A 26315-nucleotide genomic window follows, 5' to 3' on the forward strand; every position below is an offset into this window, starting at 1 on the left:
CTACCTTTTTTAATGTTTTTTCCTTTTTCTTATGTTGTCTTATCTGAATTTGGTAATGGTGATTATCATGCTAGCCATTTAGATGAAAAAAGACTGTATGGCAGCTGTAGCACCAACCCCTCGTGGTAGAGGTATGAAAAAAGCTGCATCTAGATGTTGAGGTTGCGTCTGTGAAAATACTACTTGTCAACTTTACCTAAGGAACCATGAGTCTTTCAGCAGTTTTCTGGTTTTGATAACTCTTTGAGTCCTGATAGGTTAGTGCTTTTAGGCCATCAGCTGTATTTTTTAAAAATATTTTTATTGATTTTGTTCATGTGTCTTTATAGAAGAATCTTTACAGTCAACATGTATTTCTAGATGCTGTGTTAAAATTGCTGGCAGAGTTTATTATTCTATACAAACTGAACAATCTGGCCCCTTGTTTTATTTATAAAGGTTCAATGTATCTTTGCCTGCCTACATCAATCTGCAAGGGAGTGTCAGAAAGGCCCCGCATTCGCCGAGCCGTGAGTTATCAATAACTTTTCAGATGTGTTAATGAATGTGGAACAAACGCAGTTGTGTGTTTAAAAAAAAAAAATAAAATGGATCCACCTCCTAAAAAGCAAAAAAACCCAACAAAACACGAAAAACCCCCTCAAAATTCTTTACTGTAGTAGCAGGCATGATCATAGAGGAATTGATCTAAATTTTTTAGTAGTAAGTATAACTAAGCAGTAAGGTCACCCTCTAGAAAACCTATTGTTGAACTGCTTTGAAGCTGTCTTTACTCTGTGGATTACAGGTTTTAACTGTTGGGTCCTGCAGGCAAATTAAGCATGTGGTGGTTTTGGAAATTTTTGTTTGCTTAATAATCTGAAACTTGGCCCATCTGAAAATGTTACGTATTAGCATCATATGCATAGAACCAGTATTTAAAATTCTGGTTACATGATAGTAAGAAAGACTTGAGTAATAAGATACAGGGGTTTTATTCCCCTCTGTTGCAGTTACTTCAGTAATGAATTTGGCTTCTTGAATTGTTTAATAGATTCAAAATCCTCAGTTTCAGGTCATGAAGCCATAAAAAACTTTAATACCTCCTGAATGTATCTACACTCTTTTTAAAATACTCGATGAAATGTAAAAGGCTGCTGTCTGAACTCACTGTATTTCTCTTTTTTCATCTCCAGCAGTGCTCCTTGCTTCAGTAATTCACCATTAGGTTTTCAATTATTAGAGATTTTAAGAAATTATGTTTTTAAAAATCAATAAATAGATAGAACCCAAGAGAGATTAAGGTGTTTTATCATGCCTGTGACTTAACAAGAGAGCCATAGCAGTGGTCTCTCTTCCAAATCTCAAATAGTCACAATTATGTTATGACTTGAAGGAAAACGTGTTCCCACCCTCATCCCCAAAATACCAGCTGGTTGCTTTGTTCTGAGACTTTAGGTCTTGCTGCAAGATGGGGTTATTTGAACTTAAAATTGGACCTCGGTGTGTGGGCAGGTTGATGCTTCTAATGATGCAGGAACTACACCCTGCCATGATGAAAATATAATTAAGATGTTCCCAGCCCAAAAAACAGCATGTAGAAAAAAAATATGACTTACGATACGGGGATATGCAAGCATCTGTAAAACAATTTTGCATATAGGCTATGTCCATATGTTTAACTGACTTTTTTTCAGGTTTGTAAGCACTTAAAATAATTCTTCTGCCAACTCTTTATGCTACTCCCATCAGAAGTAAGAGGGTGCATTGCATCCAAGAACAAAATCATAAAATGAGTATCAGGTGGGATTTGGTGAAAACTCAATGTATATATTTTTGTGTTTGAGGCTGCTTTTATGTGCTAATTCTTGCATAAAAATACATCACTATTCATGCAAAATCTGAATAGAACATTATATAGCTCATTTAACAAATGCTGTTGAAGCAAAGTGTTTTTAAGCTAATGCTGTCTTTCTGGTTTCAAGCACTTTTCACGCTGCATTTTTGAAGGGGAAGTGTGAGAGCATTTTAAAATAGCATTATAGAGCATTAAAAAAAATGTATTTCTGGTTTTGGTGCTATTTGGCAGAGACATACAGTGTTATAAGTTCCAGTTTCCATAGGCCTTCACTATGTGACAGGGCAATGTTAGTGCTTTGCATGTAACCTGCAGAACACGTCTGGCTTCCCCAGATTTCTAACCTGGAATGTGTTGATTTCTGTATTGCAGGTGACACGACCCGTCAGCGAATCAAATTCAGTGATGACAGAGTGTGCAAGAGCCACCTTCTCAACTGCTGCCCTCATGATGTGCTCTCTGGAACTGTATGTAGCTAAAACTTGTGTTTTATTTAGATAAGAGTGGAGAAATTAAATTACATTTGTTCTTTGTAGTATCTCTTTTAACTTCACGTTTTTCAGCAAGTATCTATTTAGTGCTGTCTGGTAGTTCCAAAGAACTTTTATAAACAACTGATTTATGGGTTATGAAAGTTTTGATGCATCTTTGTGTTCAAGATCTGTAGGTAACAAAGATTGAGTGACTCTTTTTTAAAATTGAAATCCAGAATCTTAGGCTTCTAAAAGCATATGTTCCTTGGGGACATTTTATGACGGTAAATCTCTTAATTGACTAGATTATCAGTAGAATACTGGACATGAATTGCCATTTTTTTGTGTGTTACAAGATAGCCTGTGCAATTCTTGTGAACTGCATATTACTGGTTCTGTCTGCAAAATGCAGATTTTTATGCTATTCCAATCCACCCACTCTTTCAAAAGCACTCAAGGAGAACATTCACAGACAACACAAGACAAACAAAATGACTCATGTGAGTAGGCTCTGTTAATTTATTGTGTTCTTTTCCTTAATGGCTGAATACCCAAAACTCTGACAAGAAATTGATTTCCCTTGACAATAAAATCATGTTCCCCAGGCTGCAGTATGTTTTGGTGAAAGTGTTGCATGTATGCTTTTTTTAGAAGATTGGAGACTTTCTCTTTGTTGTCTAGATTTCTGCATATGTTATCACTTCTCTTGTTAGATGAAATGTGTTCTTATTTTTAAGAATACTTTTATGAAGTCTTTTGTTATTTCTAGACTTTTCTAGAACACTTGCAGTAGGTACTTTCCTCAAGTTTCTTTGATCAGATTTATCTTTTGGTTAACATGAGAAACATTTCAGGGAAAAAAAGCATCCATACAACTTAGTAAAGTTTTGAGTTTTACTAGGAAACTTCTATTGTCTAGATTGGCAACAATGCACAACGTCCTAATTTTTTGACTTCTCTTTCACATTTCTCTGTGTCTTGCTTCCTCAAAGTAGTTTGTATTCAAAGTAACTATAAAGATGTCTTTAAAGGAACTCTAAATATTTGACTTAAGCATGTAAAGCCACAAGAATTAGCTGTATTTTGAAATTTAATCCTTTGTTCTGGCTGCTGCTGCCAAAAGAACAGTTCATTCTGTATCAGTTACTGTCATCTTCCACTTTTCTGGACAGACTTGTCTGGTTATGTGTTAAAGAGCTTCAATTGTTACATACTTAAATCAGGAGATCTCGGTTACATTCCTGTTTTATTTGATTTCATTTTATTTAGGGATGTGGTTTTTGTGCTACCAGGTTTCCTGGTTTTGTAGACTTTAAAATTCTAAGTCATCTAGTCAGAGATGTCTCAGTGCCTATGGGAGATGACAAGTCACTCTGAGGAGAAGAGACAGGGAGAGTGTGGGTTTAGAAATTTTTGTGGTTTGTTTCTAAGGGCAATGGGAATAACGGGCTACGTGGAAGAAGACATAGGTAGAATAGTGAATCCCAACGGCAAAAATGTAAACGAAGATAAAATTATAGCATCCTCTTTCAGTTTATTAAATTATAATTCCAAATCTGTTGTGCTCTGTGATTATCTTTTTATTTGAAATGTGTTTTGAAGTTTGTGTGAGGCACATAGTAAACTAATCGGTAAGATCACAGAAATGACTTTGCATTCGGGGTTGTAGAACAGTGTTCAGAACCTGCTTTTGACAGTGCCTTTCACAAAAGCTCTTTTATTTTTAACTGACTTTTAAAAAATGTTTTGGTGCTCTGCTTTTTCATAATGATCACTTGGGCACTGATTCACATGCATTAAGTCAGTAGTTTAAGAGTTTGCCCATTCATTTCAAGTTGAGAATTTTATAATGAGAGATTAGTAAGACTTTGTAAACCCTGGCTACTGGGACACAGTGATTAATTTACCACTTAATGTTAGCAAGCTGTATTTAAAATTTTCTGTCTTAAAGGATTAACGCTCTTACTTTAGCTTTTTTTATCCTTAATAGTTGCTAATGATCAGGCTTTTGGTGTTTTGGTTCCACCCTACCCCCTCTTGAGTTATTTTTCATCACCATTACAAAAATGTTTGTTTATATTTATTGTGAGATTAGGACTGAAGCTACATAGGAGTCAGATTACTCCCCTACAATGGTACAAACCTATTAAGCAACATTCGGCTCTGTGCTGTCTTCAGCAGATTTTACAAGATGTGTAAGAATGTGTTTTCTCTGTCTTTGTACATTTCTTAATGAATAACTGAGTACTAATGAAAATTACAAGGGTGGGAAGTTTTAAAGCAAATACCTGTATTAAGGTTAAAAGTAGTAATGTCCTGAATATTTATAGTAACCCGCTAGCTATCTTTGAAGAGCCCAAGCAGTTCAACACACCTGCAGCAATCTTATTAGCTTGATTGTGCTTCCCTGTTTAAAAAAAAGTTACAAATACTGTATGTAGTCTCACAAAGCGTGGTTGAGAAACTCCTTTTTTGCTCAGTGGATTAACTTGTCTGTATTTGTATTTATGTGTATTTGTTGAGGAACGTTGCTTCTTGCATTTTACTTATACAGACCTCAAAGTACGCTCTGTCAGCTCAGTCCTGCAGTTAAGCATATCTTTAGGTGCTCGTGAATTTATTGCACTCAGCTCTTTAGGACTCTTGCTGACTAAAACCATATTGATTGAGACCTTAGTTTAGCAATATACTTTAATATGTGATTAACGTTAAGCTTACTAGGGGTGGAATTCAGCTCCAGATTAAGACATCTAAATTTAGGTTTCAGATGGGAAGCTAGACATCGAAGCTTGCAGTGGAGTCAGAAGGGACCTAGGCAGTGGAGCCTAGAGAAAGATTCAGTTCACCTGCTGCTGGGTATCCTTCTCAAGGTGGGCTGAATCCATTTAGGCTCACTAACTGTACTGTCTAGATCCCCTTTTACAGTGAAAGAGAAGTTTGGATAGTTCATGCATCTGCAGATAGGTGTTAGTAAGGTATTTTAATCTGAAGTTGATTTCTTCGCCAGTAGACCCATTTGGCTCAGTGGAACTATTTCCATGCTTAAAACCTAGGTGTGCCAATGTGATTGTTTGCTGTGGCGTTACAAAGAGCAGACATTCTGCTTGAGGGTGTCACCTTTTCAGTTCAGGACTGATTTGATCAAGGGAACTGCTTCAGCTTTAAATCAAATTAAATTAGGTTTACATAAGCTACCTCAATTTGTAACCTTCAGCCCACTGGTGATGAATTGTAAAGTGCTCTGTTGTCCCAAAAAGTGGTCATGTCAGTTTCTTGAAACGTATTCTTAATTTCTTTGACCGGTGGCAGGAAGTTGAACTGATGGTACTGTATTCCATTTTAATGGGTTTCATTTATCTAGTTGAAGGGGTTTTTTGTTTCTCTCTTCAATGTTAATACATTATATAGTCAGGCTTTAAGACTAAGTACTGTGTAAGACTGAAGTATCTCATTTAAAAATAAGAAAGACTGCTGCTAGCTTTGTCTTTCAGTGAAGATCTATTCTAAGGACTTGAAGTCTTCAGAAGTGAGAGTACGGTTAAAGGGGGAAATGTCTTTAAAGAAGTATTATACTTCTGATGATACTTGGAATTTTCTGTGATTGCTAAGTTCTTTAATAACTTAATTTCTGCCTCTCTTTAGCTCAGCATTTCTTTCCTGCTAGTTCAGTCCTACAAAAAAAGTTAACCCTGTTAATGGAGTCAGAGGACTTAAATCACACATTATTATATCATCCTAAAGGCTCCCCTTCTGAACATGTGTTGCCTACAATAAAGGATGGGCTTTATCACAAGTCTAGAAATCTGTCAGAAACAAAATTGTTAGTGCAGGTGAAAAGTGAGTTCCATGATAAGGAAGATCTCAGCAGAGAATCTATCTACAGCTTCTTTTTATCTGTAGCAAGGGTGTTCTCATACAGACACCAGTAGTTGCATTGACAAGTTGTTAGAGAGAGAGATCTGTTTCCTACAATATAAGTTTTTCAATCATGTCATATCTTCCTAAGCAAACAAAAAAACTTTCTGTTGTTGAATGTGAACTGCTTTGGTATGAGTATCTTTGTAGCTAGAAAGAATTCTCTACATAAACACTGCCCAGCACACCTTCTTTCAAAACTTATCAAAGGTGCATGCTGCTGTTAGGAGTATTGATAGTTTGTGCTGCTATGTCACACTTGGCTCAACATCAGCCCTTTGTGTTTTAAGTAGCTTTGGCTTTTCTGTGCACTTTTTGCACTCCATATAGAGTACATTCAATAATCTAATAATAATATGATGTCAAAGGATTGTGTAGTAGTTCCAAAAATGTGCCAAAATGTGAATTTTGCTGTAGGTAGCTCAGGATCAGGGCGGGGGAAGTCCTTCTTAATTTCATGTTCCAGAAACAGCATCACATCAGAGTTTAGTCTCAGGTTTAGTTATTAATGTCTGCTACTCTGAGTGCACATGTATTTTACATGCGAGTCTCTCTTTTTTTTTTTTTTTGGTACCTGATTTAATTGAAGCAGAGCTATGCATTGTTGTTAAACTAAATGTATGTAATCCATCCAAAGGCATTCTACACATTTTGTGGATGGGATGACAAAAATTATTACTAAATCACTTCAATATGAGGTTGGTTGGGATGAAAAAACAGTTGCCTGAACCTTAGCTCTGGGAAATCAGGAAGCTTTAATTGCCTGTTTAACACTAAGAAATAAAGTATTACAGAAAACGGTTAGCAAGTTGTTAGTAGAAGGCACTAGTTTCTCAAGCAGAGCTCAGCAATAGCAAAAGGACTCCTGTTGCAATAGTAATCTTCAGCAATAGCGTTCACTTGTAAGAAAGAGTCTCCAAATATGTGGGGTTTGTTCTGGTTTAATCTTCAGTAAAAGTGCAGTAGCTGCAAACAGCCCCATAGCATGGCTGCATATATTCAATAACCTAGTCTAGCCTGGGGGCTTGGATGTTTGCACCTTTCTTTATTTGCTTTACTTATCAGGACTCCTCTGTAAATCACTTCTAAGTAGTGTGAGTCTGCCTGAAAGTCAGTATAACAGTGAAAAACAGTTTATGTGCATTCTTTTTAAGCCTTCATTAGCAGCTCTGTGTCTGAACACTAGTCTCCCTCATAGCCATCTTCTGTTTCGAATGTGATTGATCTTCAAATATCTGACTGTACCAGTGCTTGTTCTTTGCCTCTGGGGGAGGGCATGTCTTGGCATCAAATTGCAAGGTACATATGTGGAAAATGAAAATAATATATCTTACTGTATCTTCTGTCCATTTCCATCTGCTGTCCATCAACTTTGCAGCTAGCTATATGAGCCAGATCATAATATGAGCTGCTCTGAGCTTACTAAGGTTCTCAGCAATCCTGATCCAGCGTAGACTTTTGACAAGATGAGTTGTTTTTGCCCAGTGTTGCATAACTTAACCAGCAAAAGTGCTTTTTAGCCTGATTTTGCATGTAATATGCAAACTGGTTTAAGAGTGTTAAATAGTGTTTTTTGTATGTCTCTCTACATTGAGGTTTGCTAATAGCACTTTTAAGAAAGACATTTATTTAGCACTAGTATTTCTGCTAAGGTGCTTTCAAGGGATTAGCCAAGACTAGTATAGGCTGTGTTAAAGAGCAGTTCCAACAATAGAATTTCTTTAGCAGCAAAGCTAATGAAAAAGAAGCCTTTTGTACTTGCTTGTTCTCGCTCCCTGTCTGTTAAGGTACATATTTATAAGGCTGTACTCTGTTGGATCAAAGAGGGCAAGAGGAGCCAAAATTTCCTGTCTTCTGATTGAGACACCTAAAAAAAAGAAATCCTCCCAAACACCCCCCTCATCCCCCAAAATTGCTGCTAAAATTACTGAATTGTTTCTGAAGTGGCATCTTGATACTGTAAGAGATCCTACCTGCTCAAGACCCTCTCTTAACGTTTTCCCCTACATATTGTCAGCACATCTGTTTGAGTGGCTGCCTGACAAGTTGGACAGAGGTACAGTGCTGAAAAATTGCCTCTGTTTTTGGTTTGCTAGGATTCGTTTTACCCAGTCAGTACCCAGATTGTGTTCAACTGCACAGGCAGATATTCCAGCATGGGGTGGCACAGCACAGTGATAAAAGGGTGGACAGAAAATTTTTCAGTAGTGATGCTGTCTCAGAGTAATTACCATCCTTTCAGGCTGTGGATTTACAACTTCCAGTAAGATGAATCATAGAATTGAGTGCAGCCATGAACATAACACTAACAAATCCACCTCTAAACCATGTCCCTAAGTACCTTGTCTACCTGTCTTTTAAATACCACCAGGGAAGGTGGTTCCACCACCTCCATGGGCAGCCTGTCCCAACGTTTGACTACCGTTTTGGTGAAGAATTTTTTCCTAATTTCCAACCTAAACCTCCCCTGGTGCAACTTGAGGCCATTTCCTCTCATTATGTCACGCGTTACCTGGGAGAAGAGACTGACTCCCACCTCACTACACCCTCCTTTCAGGTAGTTGTAGAGAGCAATAAGGTCTCCCTTCAGCCTCCTCTTCCTCCAAGAACAACCCCAGTTCCCTCAGCCACTCCTCATTTTCCAGGCCCTTCACCAGCTTCGTGAAAAGAAATGGGAAGATGTACTGTCTTGAGGAGGGCAAATCCAACCTGAATAGAGGGAAAAGAAGCATAAAACACATGTAAAGTGAACAGAATTCATATGGTGGTAGAGCATGATGGAAGTTTGTTTCATGCATTTATTCCAAGTTTACGTAGATTACATACTAAAATAGCATTTTTCTAATGTGGTGGTGGATGTGTTTCAGGCTTTTTGTCATTGTATTCAGATCTATTAAAGTGTGTCACTAGCCTTATCTCTGCATTTAGAACTGCAGTGCTTCACTTAAAACAGGGTTGGCCTTCAGTTTTAGCTTAACCTTTAATATCTCATCAGTGCAAGTGATGAATCGGCATAAAGACAAGCTTTTCACAAATTTAGGAGGATTTTTAAGTATCTAATTTTCAGATAATTTAAAAATGTGCTTTCCTATTGCATTCGTGGTACTGAAGTACTTTCCTGAAAGAATGCTGCAGTTTAAATAATACAGTCAGCATCTGATGACTTGGAAATAGACATGTGTGATACATTTTGCTTCAAGGTCTTTGTGGATTTGCATCAGTTAACAGAATTGCTGAGGTCCTTTGTAGTTGCAAAAGGAAAAGCTAATCTTTTTCTTTAGCATTGCAATCAGATGTTCTCTATTGCAATTAAATGTTTTCCGGAAAACAGATTTATGGTGACTGAACAAAATCTAAATAACTACAGTTTATCAAAAACTTTCAAGTTCAAAATTCTGTATTTTAACAGTATCTTTTCCTGTCTCTAACACTTGAAATAAGCCAACAACTTCTATAAAAATTAGTGTCATGGATTTATTGGAACATCTAACTGATGATTTGAGAAGTTGAAAGCAACTGATGTTTGGTTGCTGTACTTGTGAGGCTTGAATTGCTACTTAAATGCAAGTATTTTGTGGTTTGTGTTTTTTTGGTTTTGGGGTTGGTGTTTTGGTGGAGGGGTTGTTTGTTTTTGTTTTTGTTTTTTTAAAAACCCCAACACTCATTTGTCTCAGATACCAAGTGACTTGCAGCAGTTTGTGAGCTAACATCTTTTATTTACAAAACTCACAACACAAGCTATTAATTATTTTAGTTTTGGTTCTAACACCGTTATTGTGCTACAACAGTAACAGCTTTTTCCATCAGAGTTCAACTTTGGTTATGTGCTTTCAATGTTAAGAAAGGATTATTTTTTGTAATATTTAAGTAAGCAGTGTTAAGAGCAGACTTAACTGAAATTGTGCTGGTTTTAAGTAATACTAATAATAATCACTTTCAATGGTTATACATCAGCCTATGCTTTTGCAGAGAGAGTGCCTTGGTTTTGTTCAGTGTTGTTTCCATTACAAATTGGTTTTTGGAGTTGGTTTGGGGTTTTTTGTTTTTGTTGGTTTTGGGTTGGTTTTTTGTCATGGGCACATTGCTCTGTCTTGATCACCAAACTTTCAGGGAACAGATTGAGTTAGAATTCTTTAAGCTATGTGGTACACAAATTTCAGTTTAAAACCAGTGTATCTTACCCAATAAGATTCTGTGCACTGTTCTCAGAGTGTTGTACACAAGATTAGCTATGCAGCCTACTTACTTTAAGTTCATGATTCCTTCCTGCCCATTCTAGAATAGTTTTAGATTGCAAGTAAAATATCTATACTTTTTCTTCCCTGATTCTTGAACATAGTCCAACACTCAGGTCATCTTCCCTCATCTGCAAAATGTTTTGCTGGGATTTGATTTTTGGCTTTTTTACTTGAAATGCTTCAAGAACGGTTTTTAAGCAGCGCTTACAGAGACACTGTGGTTGTAGCTATTTCAGGTGATTAATATCACTAGAACGCTTATCACAGAGTGGCCAGATAGTTCAAATCAGGCATTTGACCATTTAATTGCCAATTATTTGCAGGGAACTTGGTTCTGAGCTGCTTTAATTCAATACAAGATGTCCCACTTCAATCACTTTTTTGCAGTTTCAGTAAAGCAGCAATTTTGCAGAACACTGATGATACTCTGTAATGCAAACAACCATCGTTATAAGATAAGCTGTTTATTCTGTCTGCTTTTATTATTTCCTGATCAATGCATGTTTATTAAAGATCTAGTATTGTCTTATAGCTTTTTTAAACTGTCCTTTTATTCCCCCAGGGGAGATGATTTGCTTCAGAATATTTGATTGTTAAAGAAGATCATGCTAACTTCATTCCTTGTGACACTTCTGAAAAGTTATACCACTTTCCCCCTGTCTCTTTTCAGAGAATGGACCTTGGAGAATGTCTGAAGGTGCATGATCTGGCATTAAGGGCAGACTATGAAATAGCATCCAAAGATCAAGATTTCTTCTTTGAGCTTGATGTATGTATTTTGTCTTAATGGTGGAGAGAAAACATAACTTGTGTACCTAGGTGGGCAAACTGAGCAACAAAAGTTAAGTTTTGGTGCACACAGAAGGAAACCTTTCAGAAAGTAATTTTATAGAAAGAGGCAGAGAAGCCCTTGCATAGTAACATAAAAGATACATGTCTCTTCATGATTGTATGTGAATATTTAATTTGCATTGGTAGTCAGCTCTGGGTAGAACTGTAAACAGCCTTCCACAGAACAAATTATCATAAACCTGGATGCCACCTTATTGTTATCACATAGCAAGCGTTAAGGCTGTGTATGCTTTGAAGAGAGTCTTAAATTCTATGCTTATTGAAGAAAGTAATTTTGTATTGTATACACAAATCATATGCTATGTCTCAGTACACTGTAGTTTGAGTAATACAGTTTTGAACTCCCAACTAGGAAGTTGGAAGGTTTGGGGGGGTGTTGTTGTTTGGAGGGATGGGGTTAATATGCTCAATAGCTTAAAACCCTAGTGAAAAAAGTTAGTATTGCATGTATTGGCTGGGTGAGGTGAACCTGAATATCCTTTGAAGAATTTTAATGCATGTTAGAGAAGACTTAAGACACATTCACTCCCAAATTTCTGCAAATACTTATAACTATGACAAAGTGTAAAGTATGATTTTTTAAATGTTGTGTATTGATATATGTGATTAGTTAAGTCTTAATAAATCTGGAAAGTGTTAAGGCTAAAGAAACACTCGTGTTCTTGACAGCAGTGATCAGTGTTCTTACTGATGTTTTAGGCAATGGACCACCTGCAGTCATTTATTGCAGACTGTGACAGGAGAACAGAAGTGGCTAAGAAAAGACTAGCAGAAACCCAAGAAGAGATCAGTGCTGAAGTTGCAGCTAAAGTAAGCATTTAAAACTAGTTACTGAAGTATCGTTGAAGGTCTGTTTTTCTAAAGAGGCAACTTAAGGCTTTGGCAAGCTATCCAATTTGAGAATCATACTGAGGATGGGAAAAAATGAGACATTTTCCCCGTCCTTCTCAAAACTGCCTTTAAAGCATGAAGGTGAGAACACAGGGAAGAGACCTCTGATATTTTTGAGCTCAGGAAACTTGACTCTCTGTGGTACTATGCCATACAAATGTTAGTAATTCTTACACTTTTTGATCAAAACTTCATCCCTAAAGTAAACAAAATTTCTCTAGATCTTCTAACTGAAAAAAACTTTTATCATTTTTCTCCACATATATGCACATGCTAGGAGGAATGATTGTACAAATATTAATTTTGCAAGACTGTGCCACACTAAACAACAGTGTGAATTATTTCCAAGTTCCTGAACAAAATCCTGCTCTGGAGTTGGTACACAGACTTTGTAACTCAGCCTTTCTGTGTGTGTGTTTTTGCATAAGGCAACTTCTGTTTCACTTTTACTTGGAGAAGTTATCTACATGTTTCGTTTAATTCTGTCATACAGATTTTGCATATAACTACTACTCAGTAGTAGTTCAGATTGTTTTCCATAATTAAAAGCATTTCCTGTGTTAAGCCTTTCTTTGTCTTTCAAGGCTGAAAGAGTTCATGAATTGAATGAAGAAATTGGCAAACTGCTGGCCAAAGTGGAACAGCTTGGAGCTGATGGGAATGTGGAAGAATCTCAAAAAGTAATGGATGAAGTGGAGAAGGCTCGGGTAAAGAAGAGAGAAGCAGAAGTAAGTTGATTGTGCAAGATATGGGAGATGGTGAGGGCAGGGTCCAAAATTAAGTTGGTTGGCATCTGTGGAATGCAAGATATCTTATCCACTGTCACTTCCTTAACTGATTTTTTCATATAAAACTGAATAATTTGCCTTGTAGCATACTGTATAGTTGAAGTTTCTACTTTTAAATACACTCTTATGCTATTAAAATTATAAGTCACTTCCACAAATGATGCATTTATCTTAGTTTAGCTGTATTGACCAGTTATATCTGTGGCCACTGCAGTTGTGTCTGTGTTTGTTGGATTGACTTCTCACAGCTCTTACTGTGGCAACCCTATTGTACATTGTGGTGTCCTGAATGTGACTTGTACTGGAAAGCTTCGATGAAGTGAACTGTTGTCTTCATTGAAAGATAATTAGTCAATGGCTTGTGTATCAGGCAAGTCAAAATGGTCTTTGTTGCAATGTTCAGGTGGCAGAACTCACCAAGAGCTTTTCCATATTGTATTTCACCAACATACTTAAATTTAATAGAAACAAACATCTGCAGTTGTTTTAATGGTACCAGAGGGGTTGCTGGCAGTCTTGCTTGTCTGTCATCTGAGTGTCCGTAGATAAATTTTGCTCAGATAACTTGTTTAATTAGTGTCTAAAATGCAGGTAGATTCTCAGGAAGCTACTACTGTTTTAAACTGGGTTCAGCATTGCTAGTGTAACACTTTCATAATATGTTAACATAGTAATTGTAGTGTTATCATGTATTTGTTGTTGCACATGAAAAAGTTGTTCATACTTCTAAGTAGTATGATCTTAAGCAAAGGTAGTGATCATCCCTCTTTGTTTAATTTGCTGAATTCCAGCTTTTAAATATCATAGAATCATAGAAACATTTGGTTGGAAAAGACCTTTGAGATCATTGAGTACAACCGTACCGGTCCACTACTAAACCATCTCTCTGAGCACTTTGTCTACTTGTCTTTTGAATACCTCCAGGGGTGGTGACTCAGACACTTCCCTAGGCAGCCTGTTCCAGTGCCTGACAACCCTCTCAGTGAAGAAATTTTTCCCGATATCCAATCTGAACCTCCCTTGGTGCAACTTGAGGCCATTTCCTCTTGTTCTATCACTAGTTACCTGGTAGAAAAGACACATACAATATGTCCAGTCTTCAAAATAAGGAACCTGCCTTCTGTCTTAATAAAACAGTTGATTTATGAATAGCATGGATTAACTAAGGGGTGTGCTGGTCTACATTTAGTTCAGTTATCACTTTGTAGTATATCTTTGGTAAAGTGTTATCGTTGTAGTTTGTGCATTGAGATGTAACAGGTAGCAAATTGGTTTTTTAGGAAGTATACAGGAATTCTATGCCTGCCTCCAGCTTTCAGCAGCAGAAGCTACGGGTTTGTGAAGTGTGCTCGGCTTATCTTGGTCTTCATGACAATGACCGACGACTTGCTGACCACTTTGGAGGAAAACTACATTTAGGATTTATTGAAATAAGAGAGAAGCTTGAAGAACTCAGGGTAAATCATTCTTATATTTTTGTGTTTGTATATGTGTGTGCTCCTACTTAATTATTTGCCAGGCAGCCTTAATGGAATATTTCTTTATGGACGTGTGAATTTTTTTCATATTACTTTAAAATTTTGGATTTCACAAGTCTACCAAAAAAACCCAATTTCATATCAGTTATCTGGATAATTTGATTAATTACCTCTTTTGCATTAAAGTATATTAAAACACATGTTCAAAGTAATGCATCTTGGGAACAAAGACTGCAATTCCACTTGTAAAATGGAGAACTGTATTTTGAACAACAGTGATGTTGTAACATATTTATCAGTCATAGGAGATGGCAAAATGAACTTTACTTTTAGCCAGTTGGTTGGCTAAAATTAATAATGAGACTCTTGAAAATACAAGAACATGTAGTGGACCTGAGTGATATTTTATTTATTTAATTAGGATAAAATGTTGATAGGGCTGGTGTTGAAATCCTCATTTTTGCTGCCAGTACATAAAGAGGATGGCAAAAAAGATCTAGAGAAATACTTGGAGCTCAAACAGCGTGCTGTATGGTGAAAGATTAAAATTCAATTTGTTTATTTTATCCAGACAAAGATTAGGAGGTGACTTTCATTCTATAGGTACCAGCAACTAAAGATTTCTTTTTTACAGTAATTTTTTAAGGCTTTTAAGTTTAATTGACAGTAGATGGAATAAGTAAGTTCCAATAGCTCAAGGCTGTAGCTATCCAAAGTCAGAATACAAAAAGATGTATATCTTGAAGTCAGGCTAGCTATGAAAATAATTCTTACAAGGAGGTCGCATGTTTTTTGTAGCTTGAAGATTTGAAATAAATTTGGAATATTATCCTAAACAGCATTATCTTGACCAGAAATCATGTGCTAGAAGAAAGACTTACTGGAATTACCATAGGATTATATTCTAGACTTTTGGTATTCAAGAGGATGGATTTGGACACTGATGTCGTTTGTGATCTTAATATGCAAATTATGGAGTTACAGGCTCAAGCATTTAACTGTAGAAATCACTAAAGACAATAGCTAAATGAGTTGAAGACCTAAAAGCAGAAAATGCTGCTACTGAGTTTGAGTAAATTGGCTTGGTTTATGTTGCATAATATTCCAGCTGTCCTGCATGGATACTGTGACTTACCCTTTGGAAAGCCCAACTCTTTCAATTGACTGTAGTGACAATTTAGGCTCCTAAATGTACCTGCTGTAACTTAAACCTTAGATGCCTAGAATAGGTCGTGTGTCCTTCCTCTCATCCTTCCATGTAATTATGCAAAGACTCACTTTAACAAGAAGCCTTGCTTGTAGTTAAATTACTGATACTGTACAAGGAAGTATAGATATAATTTGATATAAAGGGTTGAAATAACTGATTATTTACACCATTCAGAAAAAAAAAATGCATGGATAATTATTTCACATTCCCAAAGCATCAATAAACTAATCTTTTGAAGTACTTTGCTAACAAAAAAAGAAAACAATAACTATCCCCTCCTTCCTCAGAGCTCTCCTCAGAGATCTAATCAAGATGCTGCTGGGGCAATTCCACATCTCAGAAGAAGGTCTTTACAAAGAGTTGAATTTCTTGCATCATGTCCAGAAGGTGGCGAGACTTGGGTTTGGCCAGATCTCCAGTTGTGAGTTCCACATCTGAGGGCCCTCTACTGAGCGTGCCTTGTCCCCAGTAGTAGTGAGTTCGACCTGGGGGCTATCAGCTGAAGCATCCTCTCTAATTATATGTCTCATGTTCATAGTACAGAAGCAAGTAGCCTCAAGACTAGGCATCAGCCCAGCCGCGTCCTCTAAGACTAAGGTTTTCCTTATGTCACAGTGTAGCTGAAGGAGTTAATAAAACAATTAACTCCTCCAGTTCTGATTCCTTCCTATCTTTCCCCAGTGGCCAAAGTATGGTAGGATTGGCATCGAAACTCTCACATTAAAGGCATGACTTACTGCTCTGAATTCCGCTTTGTGGAAAACTTAATATAACTACATATTTCAGGTCTTCGTGTAACACCCGTCTGTTTGCTGCAGCTCTTCTGCAATAACTTCTGTTTCTTGGAGGAAAAGAAAAAACAAACAAAACATATATATTTTTTTATCTATATACACACACTGAGGAAGAGAGGGGGAATAGTATACAGAAGAGAAAGGGAATATACATGAAGGAAAGAACTGAACATTAACTGTCTAGATCGTTTCTATAGCACCTTCATCTGAGAAATTTAGAAATGTAACTTAATGAATATATTCCTTTGCTTTTAGAGGATTGTGGCTGATAAACAGGAGAAACGAAATCAGGAACGTCTGAAACGTAGAGAGGAAAGGGAGAAACTAAGGAGGTAGGCATCTGTTTTAATTGCATGTACATAATGACCTATCGAAGTTTAGTGGGAAAGCTGTGATGTAGTTCATACACGTTTTTAAATCTCCAGAATCACAGTAGTCTGCATTCCTTGGAAACTTACAAGGACGGAGAGTGAATATCATGTCTAACTCTTATAACCTGAACTGTTTTCATAGAAAGCCTTTTTAAAAACTACAGATAGAAGTATTTCTACGTATTTGAACAAATGGCCTTTAAATGAGATAATTTTCAGGTGAGACTGGACAGATGTTAGCTTATACACATGTGAGTTTCTAGCATCTGTTAGATGTTAGATATTTTCTTTGTAGGTGTTAGAAATTTTCATTATTGGAAGTAGTTGATTGTATGACTGAGGAAAGTAATTCCGTAATTCTTCTATGGAATAATTGCTTCATGCCTGACAAGAAATAAGGAAGTACTGACTTGAACTGTAAGCTTTTTCTGTGGGAGAGGTGGGAATAAAGAAGCAGATCAGATATTCTTTCTAGTTTGTAGTATGGTGGGCTCAAAAACAAGTGAAAACCCAACAAACACAAAACAGTTGTCAGAAGGATGTGTTTCCTGGTAAATGTGTTACAAAAATGTTAACATCAAATAAAAGGCTTTTAAGTAATTGCTAGTAAAATAAGAAATACAGTAACAGCTCAGCTAGTTTGGTTTATTATTACTAAATTGTACTTTATTTGATAATAAGATTCAGTAAGAAAAATTGATTTACTATTTCCTGTTTGTTTCAGGTCCAGATCCCACAGCAAGCATACCAAAAGGTATATAAATCTGCAGACAAGGAATACCATCTGTGAAGCCAGCCTTTCACAAGCTGGAACATTATAAGTTTGTCTAGCCCTATTACTTTAAGATGTCCACCTTTACAGACAAAGCATTCTGTTACATAGTCATCTCCCTGTGTTTATCCAGTATTTACCACCATGCTACAGAGTTCATACATTTTTTTCTATTTTGTGGCTACTACAATGCAACTTTTTGTCCCAAATAACGCTTGGAACACAGAGAATTGCTCTTTATGCAAAACAGAATCTTGTGGTTAATCCCTTTTGGTGAAAACCCATGGTTTAAAATCCTAAGCACCAGGTTAACTCTCAACAGATGACCAATCAATAGTATGAGTTTTTTATCTGACTACACAGTTGGAGGTCACCAGTAAGGTATTATTGCAAAGTGATTTTTTAAAAAAAAAGAAAGAGGACCATGAGTTTGTCCTGCTTAGAACCTTCCAGACTAGTTTTCTTGTAGTAGCTATGGGGAAGGGTATAGTCCTCTTGCCTCAGAACATCGTAATACATAGGTTCTGGCAGATAAGAACCCTGTCACCGAATCACAAAGTTCTACAACTTTGCCTGGTAAAAAAAAGCTTTTAAAATAGAAAAAAGTGAAATTTTTTTCCGTATTTTTAATACCTTTCAGAAGCCTGAAATGACTGTGCTGTTAACCATACATACAGTCATGAATTAACTGTAAAATTGTCTGCCTTAGTCACAAAGGAGTAGGTAGGATTTCTAATGTTGCTTGCCCCTCTCTGTAATAGCTCTGAACATTGCAGATCATTCTGTATACAGATTTGCTTCTGCATAGAGTGCATAATGTTCAGAGTACACTGACAGAGTAGCTAGGTGAATGCAGTGTCTGGTTTGAGTCCTTGTTGTTTCTAGATCTAGGTCCCGAGATCGCCGCAGACATTGGTCTCGCTCAGCCTCCCGGGAACGAAAGAGAAGAACTCGCTCCAAATCCCGTGAGAAGCGCCATCGTCACAGGTCTCGCTCTAACAGCCGCAGCCGGAGTCGCAGCCATCATAGAAGCAGGCATAGTTCCAGGGAGAGGAGCCGAGAACGCAGCTCCAAAAAGAGGTAAATGTTGGCCAAGGAATAAACATCTTTTCCTAGATGCATGATGAGAATTTTTTCACTAAATAGTTTACATTTGGCACTTGATAATTTAAACACATTTTGAGATCGTCTCGGATTTCAGTTACACCTTTAGCATTTTTATAATTTTACATACAGTAGTGATTTTTTTTTTTCTTTTTAATAAAAATAATAAGGTTATGTGTTATTTCTGTTTTGGAGGAGTGATATAAGGTATTGTTTTTAAGTTAGTAATACTACCAGCTTCCTGCAATGTAGAAAGTGAAACATTTGATCTCCATTTGAACCCAGGGGTATCAGCAGTTATCTTACTGCCATCCATTTGGTTTTTTCCCTTGGGCTCTTGTTCCCAGCACTGGAGCCCATCTGTTGTGTACTCCACTAGATAAAAACAAATTTAGATATGCCTGAAAATAAACTGGTTGGATTGCATCTGAAGATGTTGCTTTGCAAGGAAAGTGGCTCAACCCCTCACTGAAGGATTACTGCAGAGAGTGGTCTGGAGTTGTTGCTTTTGGATGACTCAGTTGCTGTCTGCTCCTGAGGATTTGCTAGTTTATTTTAGATGAGTGAGGTAAGCATAATTTAGAAGATTGTTGGAATTGCACAGTGAGGCATTTGGTAGGGATGTCTGCTCATAAGTAGGATTCCTTTCTTGTATAGGTCAGCAACTGTGGCACAGATTTGAGTACAGCACAGTGGATGGGCTGCCCAGTCTTAAAACCCTGACAGACTGTTGACTTGCAAGAAAAAAAAAAAATCTTGAAGTGGCTGCACATGCAGCTTTTATAGTTCAAATGATTTTAGGATTTAAATCACCAAGAATGGAGAAATAATGTGTTGAATCTGTTCAAGCATCTCATGGGCTCTTTGCCCTAAAAATTAGCTTTCTTCTTCCTGGAGTAGTTAGATGACTGTAGGCCCTTTGTGCTCTGTAACAGAACATAGAAGACAAAGTTGGTCCAAGTCTTTTGTTTCCTTCTTTTTGTTGCAGATGGATAAAGCTTAAATGTCCAGCACTCTAGTTGATATAATCACTAGTGTCTGGTATCTAAAATACTTCAGGGTGTTCTTTAGTGTCCTAAAGTCAACATTTTTGACTGGGTGATTTCCATCTCAATTGTAGCCTGTTATCACAGTTATCCTGAAGAGCCTGCCTCTTCAAGACATTCACAATGGTAATTAGCAAATCTTCAAACCTGTAGTTGTTCAGTCTTAAAATATACATTTTCCTTTGAATCAACACATTTGTTAACTTGGATGAACCAATGTATAGAGCATATGCTCAAATTGCCTTTAATTCTTCAACTTTGAAATCCAGCCTTGCAAGACTTAATTTCATTCCTTTGAAGAAAACTATACTGATTGATTTTTCTGGGTTTCTCATCATAGTTGTTCAAACTCCCCAGTATGAAATGTACAATGCAAATGATGTGTTGTCTTCTGTATGTTGATGGAGAAATAAGTAAGAACCAGGAAATGGTGTGGACCATTAGTGCTATCCATGTAACAGTAAACCTTTCAGTCTTAGCTGCCAAAAGTGGATTGAAAAAACACAAGGTGATCTGAAGATGAAGTCAGTGTCCTTTTGCAAGATGCTACCAAAGGATAAGCCTTTCAAGCTTTGTTTTGTGTGAATGAGTTAAAAAATGTAACATACTTCAGGGCACAAGATTTAAACTTTACGATATTCAGTACTGGAAATATTTATCGTGATGTCAGTTCCTGCCCTGAAGGAATGAAACACACCTGTGTTAGAATCCTTGACACAAATAAGAGTTTTGCATTACTGTTAACTTAAGGGAAAAATTGCTCTGCCATCATTAGCAACTCTTACTTCTTATTTCTCTGAGGTCAAGCAAAATTTTTGCTCTTAAAGTATGTATATTGAGTTTTCAAGAGACTAAAGAATCCTTAGAGCTATGATCTTGCTGCACTGAGGCCAGGATAGCTATTGAACTTGTAGCCGGGCTGGATCACTCCTTTTTAGCGGTCCCCTTCTAGCCATTAGAGCTGCTTTTCACATAAATGTGGGAGAAGTGTTTCTGTTGAATAGCACTGTCGATGCCAGAATCCAAAATAAACCTGAATTTGCAGGCTCAAATATATTGTGCTTTCTTGTGTCCTGAGAGCTCTTTTTCTAGTCCAGGGGAGTACTCGTTGCCAAATCCGTTTTGTTGTTGTTTTGTGGGGTTTTTTTGGTTGGTTGGTTGGTGTTTTTCTTAACATCCTCATATGAAATACTTTTAATCAAGCCTGTCTTCCTTAACCTCAGAGCATTCAGTTGTCCAAGGAATTCTGACCAAGAATACCTGGATAATAAAAGACACACTCCAGCAAGTTAACTTCTTCAGGAAGGATTCATAGCCTTTTGGTTTGAATAACCAAATAAATTCAGATCTGGGGAACATAGTGATTTGCCAAACTCTTGCAGAAGAGCAGAGTGTGACATCAGCAGAAATGGAAAGACTGCTGAAAGCTGCAGCAGTGGCAGCCCATGGTGCCACTAATTCTAGGGTCTTAAGAGAAGTGTGGAGTTGTGGTTGATATGTGGGAAGAGTTGCATCATTTTATGTTAACTTAAAGCGTTCAGTGTGATTTTTGGGCTTGGTTAAAGTACCACAAAAATACAGTTATTGTAGGCTGGTGAATCCTGCTGTAAATGCTATTTATGTGTCTGGATTTTTTTCAGTTTTGATCACATCCGTTATGGCTTCAATGTGTAAGTACATGCGACAATTAGACTCCTTCCTGGAGAAACTCTTGGTATGCGTCTCCTGGAAGTTATTTTCCCATTTTGTTCTATTTAACAACATTATCACGGGCAAATATGTGCTGGGTATTATTGTTTACAGCAAACCATGCAGTTCCTTCTGGTTTTCTTGTCCACCCTTCTTCAGAAAGTATTTTCCAAAGAGCCTTTCACATAAAATGAAAAGCTGCCACCTCTCAGATACTTCTTCATTCTGAAAGTAAGGGGATGTTTATTGTGTGCTATATCTGAGAAAAATCTACAGGTATACAAATCTGTCTTACAAACACATTTTCTTTAATCTGTGTCATCATTCACCCTATGAACAGGTGGACGGATGTAAATCTCTTAATGGCTAGGATCTTGTTTTAAATTTATCAATATGAGGAGGGGACTTCCACACTCTGTGGGCACAATTGAACGTATACCAAGTATCTGGCAATAGTAGCAATATGTCTAAGATAATAGGAACCCATCTGGTAATCAACAGCAGGGTGCCTAAGGTAATAGCAACCCTAGGTCTACCCAGGCTTGGATTACTGTCTTATCAAGAGCAGGTCTAAACAAAGTGCTACTTTTCCTCACTATTAGCTGTATAAGTTCCAAATAACTAAAGTGAATTATCTTTCATTTAGTTAGAAACAAAATATGTAATTTGTGTGTCTTGATTTGCGATGGGAAAGTAAGTATTTGTAGGTAGATGTTGAGATGCTTGCTCAATGATAAGATCAAATGTGACAGCAGACCTAAATGTGGGTAAATTGAGAGATGCTTTTCTCAGTAATCTTGAGCCCGCTTGAAAGAATTTGTGTGACAAGGGCTAATGTACTCCCATACACACATAGTATGGACAAATAGAGTACCTGAAGTACCCATCTGTCTGCCTGTCCTAGGATTAACTGCTAGACTTAGTCTGAGTCAACCAGTTTGGAAGCATTGTTACTTCTGCAGGGGACTTGAGGCACAAAATACTAGTGAAACAGTTTTACTAACTCCAGTATTACCTTCTCATTTGGCACGTAGATCCTTTTATTTGACATGTAGTTTGTGGAACCCGACTAATGCCTGTGGATCTCAGTGTTTGCAAATACGAAGTCTTGCAAAACACTACATTGTAGGGAAGGTAGTCTTTCCAGCTGAGGAACTAAAATGAAAGATCACTTCTTTGTAAGCTCATAAAAGGAAATTAGCAGGAGCATTTTGCAGACTTCAGTTTTGAACCTCTAAGTTGATGTCAGTAACTTTCTGTAAGAGGAGAGAGTACAGGCTCACTATCCAGTACATAAGATTTTTTTGACTAAGAAATTAGTGGCTAACTTTATAGCATGCTGTTAAGATTTTTCTGTGAAAGCATGTATTAGATTCTTTTATAATTGCAGTACATCTTCAAATGAGTGTGATGATTTTCAACAACAGGCTTAGGTGCACTCTGTGAGGGAATATAGAGGAGGATGTCTAATCCATTTTTTTTTTTCCAACTCAGGCAGTTCATTTAGTTTAAAAATGTGTGGACTGTTTAACAGAACAGCTCTTTTCCGGCTCCATTGTAAAGGTTTTGGAGACGCACATTATCAGAGTGAAATATCTTAAAAGAACACCACCCCAACCTTGCAAAATTACACAAGGAATAATTCTTCTAACAAATCCTAATGTGGCACAGATTTCGTATTTTTTATTTGTCATGTAGTAGTTTCATTCCAAAATTATGCGAGTTAATTTCCTCTGGCTTTTAATCAAACTCCCATTTTTAAAGTTTGTCATTTATACATCTGAGATAGGCTATACATTCTTCTCAATCTAGAAACTACAGATGAGAAATTTCAATTAAATCTGTAATAAATGTAGATTAAGTTCTGCCTCTATCAATATTTGTCTTTGGAATTGGAAGTAGGAAGGGGAGAAAAGTAGAATAATTCCTGGTGTCTTCTCATATGCTTCTGTTTATATAAAACTAAAGGTGGTTGGAAAAAGAAGAAAAATACAAAATCAAAATACTGTTTGACACCTACAGATTCATTATTAACTTGAATTCTTAAATTTACTACACTTTTCAGATCCTCAAAAGAAAGATCCTCCAGAGACAAAGAACGTTCAAGAGATCGTGATAGAACATCCCGTGATAAAGATAGAAGCTCAAGAGAGAGGTCACCACGAGATTTCAAAGACAAGAAACGTTCTTATGAAAGTGCTAATGGCCGATCAGAAGACCCAAGGAGCTCAGAAGAGCGTGAAGCAGGGGAGATATAACTGGCTGTATATTCACCTGATCTCTAGCTTCCTATGGAGTTGCATACTATGGTTTAGTTTACAGTTGTTCAAAGGGACACCAGTGAGCAGTTCCAGACACTGATCCAACTAGGGTAGATGTACAGTATATAAAAGTGGTTATAACCAAGTCAGAATTAAACCCCATCAATTAATGATGCCTAAAGCTGGGTCCTGGACTTCCACCAAGTTGTAAAACTTTTCTGAAAGATTTGTCTTTATTCAGGACAACAGTTTTATGTACAAGGATGCAGATCTCAATGTTTTTAATCTCCTTTCCAATACAAGTTAGTGAACAAATTATATTGTACTACTTGCCTTGGGTGCTTTTGAACCTTTATAAATCCTCCAGTTCTGCTCCAGTCAAAACAGCAGCATTGAAAGGTTGCATTTTGGGGGACTTTTTTTGTTTGCTTTTTTTTTTTTTTTTAAGAGGGTGGGTGGATGAATATTAACTTTTACTCTAAGGTTATGTTCCCAGTGATTTTTTTTTTGTTTGGGAACCTAGGAGTTGATTACCATGGGAGCATTTAGACAGGAATGTGTGCTGGAGAAAGCGGTAATGTCTTTTTACAGTGCCTATTTAGACTTGGAAATTGAACAACTGTTGCATTACATCTTTTTTTATTTCTACTTAAATTTTGAAATCAAAGCCAGTCCCATATCTGTACCATTTGATTGGTATGTGTTCAATATATTTGTTTTTTTCCATAAGGACTCTTTCTGCTTTTTCTTGTGGGGTGTAAATGGCACATCCATAATTGTATTAAAAACAAACAAAAAACCAGCAACAACAAACAAAAATTAAGAACAAAAAAAATAAAAAAATAAAGGAAACAACATTGTCCAATAACTTAACAAGGATATACTGGTCTCTTAAGGTGGTTACTTAGCAGTTCAGTCACTTAAAAACTAGCATTTGGTTACTGAGAGTTTTTTAACATGCATGTGTGCTCTAGGAGGAGCGGTCTTTCTGATTACAATCCTGACTGTTCTAAGATCTTCAAAGGCAAAAACATGTGGAATCATGGCACAACAACTAACTCCTTAATGACTTCAGTTTCAGAAAGCAGCATTTCATTTAGGTGCAAGCTGCCTTAACATAGAGAAGTTGCTGTTGATTCTGTCAGATTGGAAGTGCTTCGGAGCATATAAATTATTAAGAGATGCCCTACCCTCACACAGAAGAATTTAGGGATTGGTAAGTTCTCCTCCTTGAGAGAGCACCACTGAATCACTTAACAGTGATGCTTAAGAGCAGTGTTTGTAATGATTTATTGGTATTTTCAGTAGGTTCTGCAGACTCTTCTCTGTATCTCCCTAGTCCACGTGCCTCTGTAGGCCCACTAATTACGGGTGTATAATATCACTATAAGTTCACTGTGTGCATTTCTTCCTCATTGTCTTTTCTGTAGCCTCTTCAGTATGGACAGAACTCATGGGTGATAATTCTAACATGGTAGATAATTCAGCAGTATCTTTGCTGGTAGTGGAAGCTAGAACAGGACCTCTGCATCTCAGCAAGGACTTGTATCCAACATAGCACATACCCTCCACTTTGAATTCATGTCATTTTAAGCTCCTAAAGAAATACTGTAATAATGAGGGATAACTACTTAATACTTTTTTTTATTTACCCTTTTGAAATCTGAACATGAGTTTCCTCCCTGGCAACACTTTATGATTTCCTGTGTGGCCCAGCTGCGTGATGTTTGTAAATTACCAGTGTCTGTCCCTCTGGTGTGAGCAGGCTGTAGAAGTGCTTGCTAGCATACATGGTCCCACCTTTGTTAATGGAATTCTAGTGGTGTGACAAAAGGTGAACAGTCATTTCTAGATGCATCTTGCATAGAAGACTTGCCAGTGGGTGGATTGCTAACTACTTTGGAATTCCTTTCTGGAATAAAAATATTCCAGAAATACCAAGGACCTGCCTCCCCCTGCAGCCAACAACTAGAAATTCTGTATTGTAAAAGAGGGGGGAGGGAATTTGCATAGAGTGACAAAACACTACTTGGACTCCTTACTAGCAAATTCTGGATAATATGCCATTGATTCGACAAATGGCTTTTAAATTTAATTTTGAAAAAGTTATTGGATTTGGGCCTTTCCTTATTTATAGGTTTTCTGGGGTGGTGAGCTTCATAGTATTCAAGTACCACACCAGTGTGTAACAGAGAGAAGGTAAGTCTTATCTCTGTTATCCTGATAAAATAATCTGAATTACCTGTGGAAATACCTATCTCATGTCTGAAGCGAGGAGTGCAGTTAGGAAGAGAACTGAATTAAGGTGATTAATGGAACACATTTCTGATGCAAGAAACCTGGAACATCTGTCAGTGAGGGAGACTTGCTTTATTAGCTGTGCCTGAGTGAGTAAGGATCTTCCACACTACTCTCAGAACCAACCTACCTTAATTTCCAGTGGGGTGAAACTGAGGTATTCATCACCTGTACACTTCCTGCCGGACAGCTGAAGAGTGGTGTTTGACTGACATTAGTTTGTGTGGTCAAAATGATTATGAAAGGGATCTGGGGGAAACAGATCTCTGCCCACCTCTGCTGCATCATGTAAGGGAAA

At 37.1% G+C, this 26315-nt stretch overlaps 1 protein-coding gene across 4 annotated transcripts; it reads left to right on the forward strand.

Annotated features, from left to right (window-relative positions):
• Positions 1-457: 457 nt before the first annotated feature.
• Positions 458-24445, forward strand: LUC7L2 (LUC7 like 2, pre-mRNA splicing factor). 4 transcript variants are annotated; one of them, XM_029087217.1, is made up of 10 exons: positions 458-509; positions 2210-2304; positions 11134-11232; positions 12015-12125; positions 12791-12934; positions 14275-14451; positions 16732-16808; positions 17572-17601; positions 18505-18699; positions 23548-24445. In XM_029087217.1, the coding sequence occupies exons 3-10, from the start codon at positions 11137-11139 to the stop codon at positions 23714-23716; spliced, it is 999 nt and encodes a 332-aa protein (XP_028943050.1). In that variant the 5' UTR covers positions 458-509; positions 2210-2304; positions 11134-11136; the 3' UTR covers positions 23717-24445. The 4 variants fall into 4 exon arrangements, with proteins under 4 accessions (XP_028943050.1, XP_028943049.1, XP_028943052.1 ...); XM_029087216.1 differs by lacking the exon at positions 458-509 and adding an exon at positions 1646-1676 and having other exon boundaries at positions 23524-24445; XM_029087219.1 differs by lacking the exon at positions 458-509 and having other exon boundaries at positions 2215-2304; positions 23524-23585; positions 23634-24445.
• Positions 24446-26315: the final 1870 nt, after the last annotated feature.

Source organism: Antrostomus carolinensis, unplaced genomic scaffold, assembly GCF_000700745.2.
Source record: "Antrostomus carolinensis isolate BGI_N321 unplaced genomic scaffold, ASM70074v2 scaffold26701, whole genome shotgun sequence".
In the NCBI taxonomy this organism is placed as follows: domain Eukaryota; kingdom Metazoa; phylum Chordata; class Aves; order Caprimulgiformes; family Caprimulgidae; genus Antrostomus; species Antrostomus carolinensis.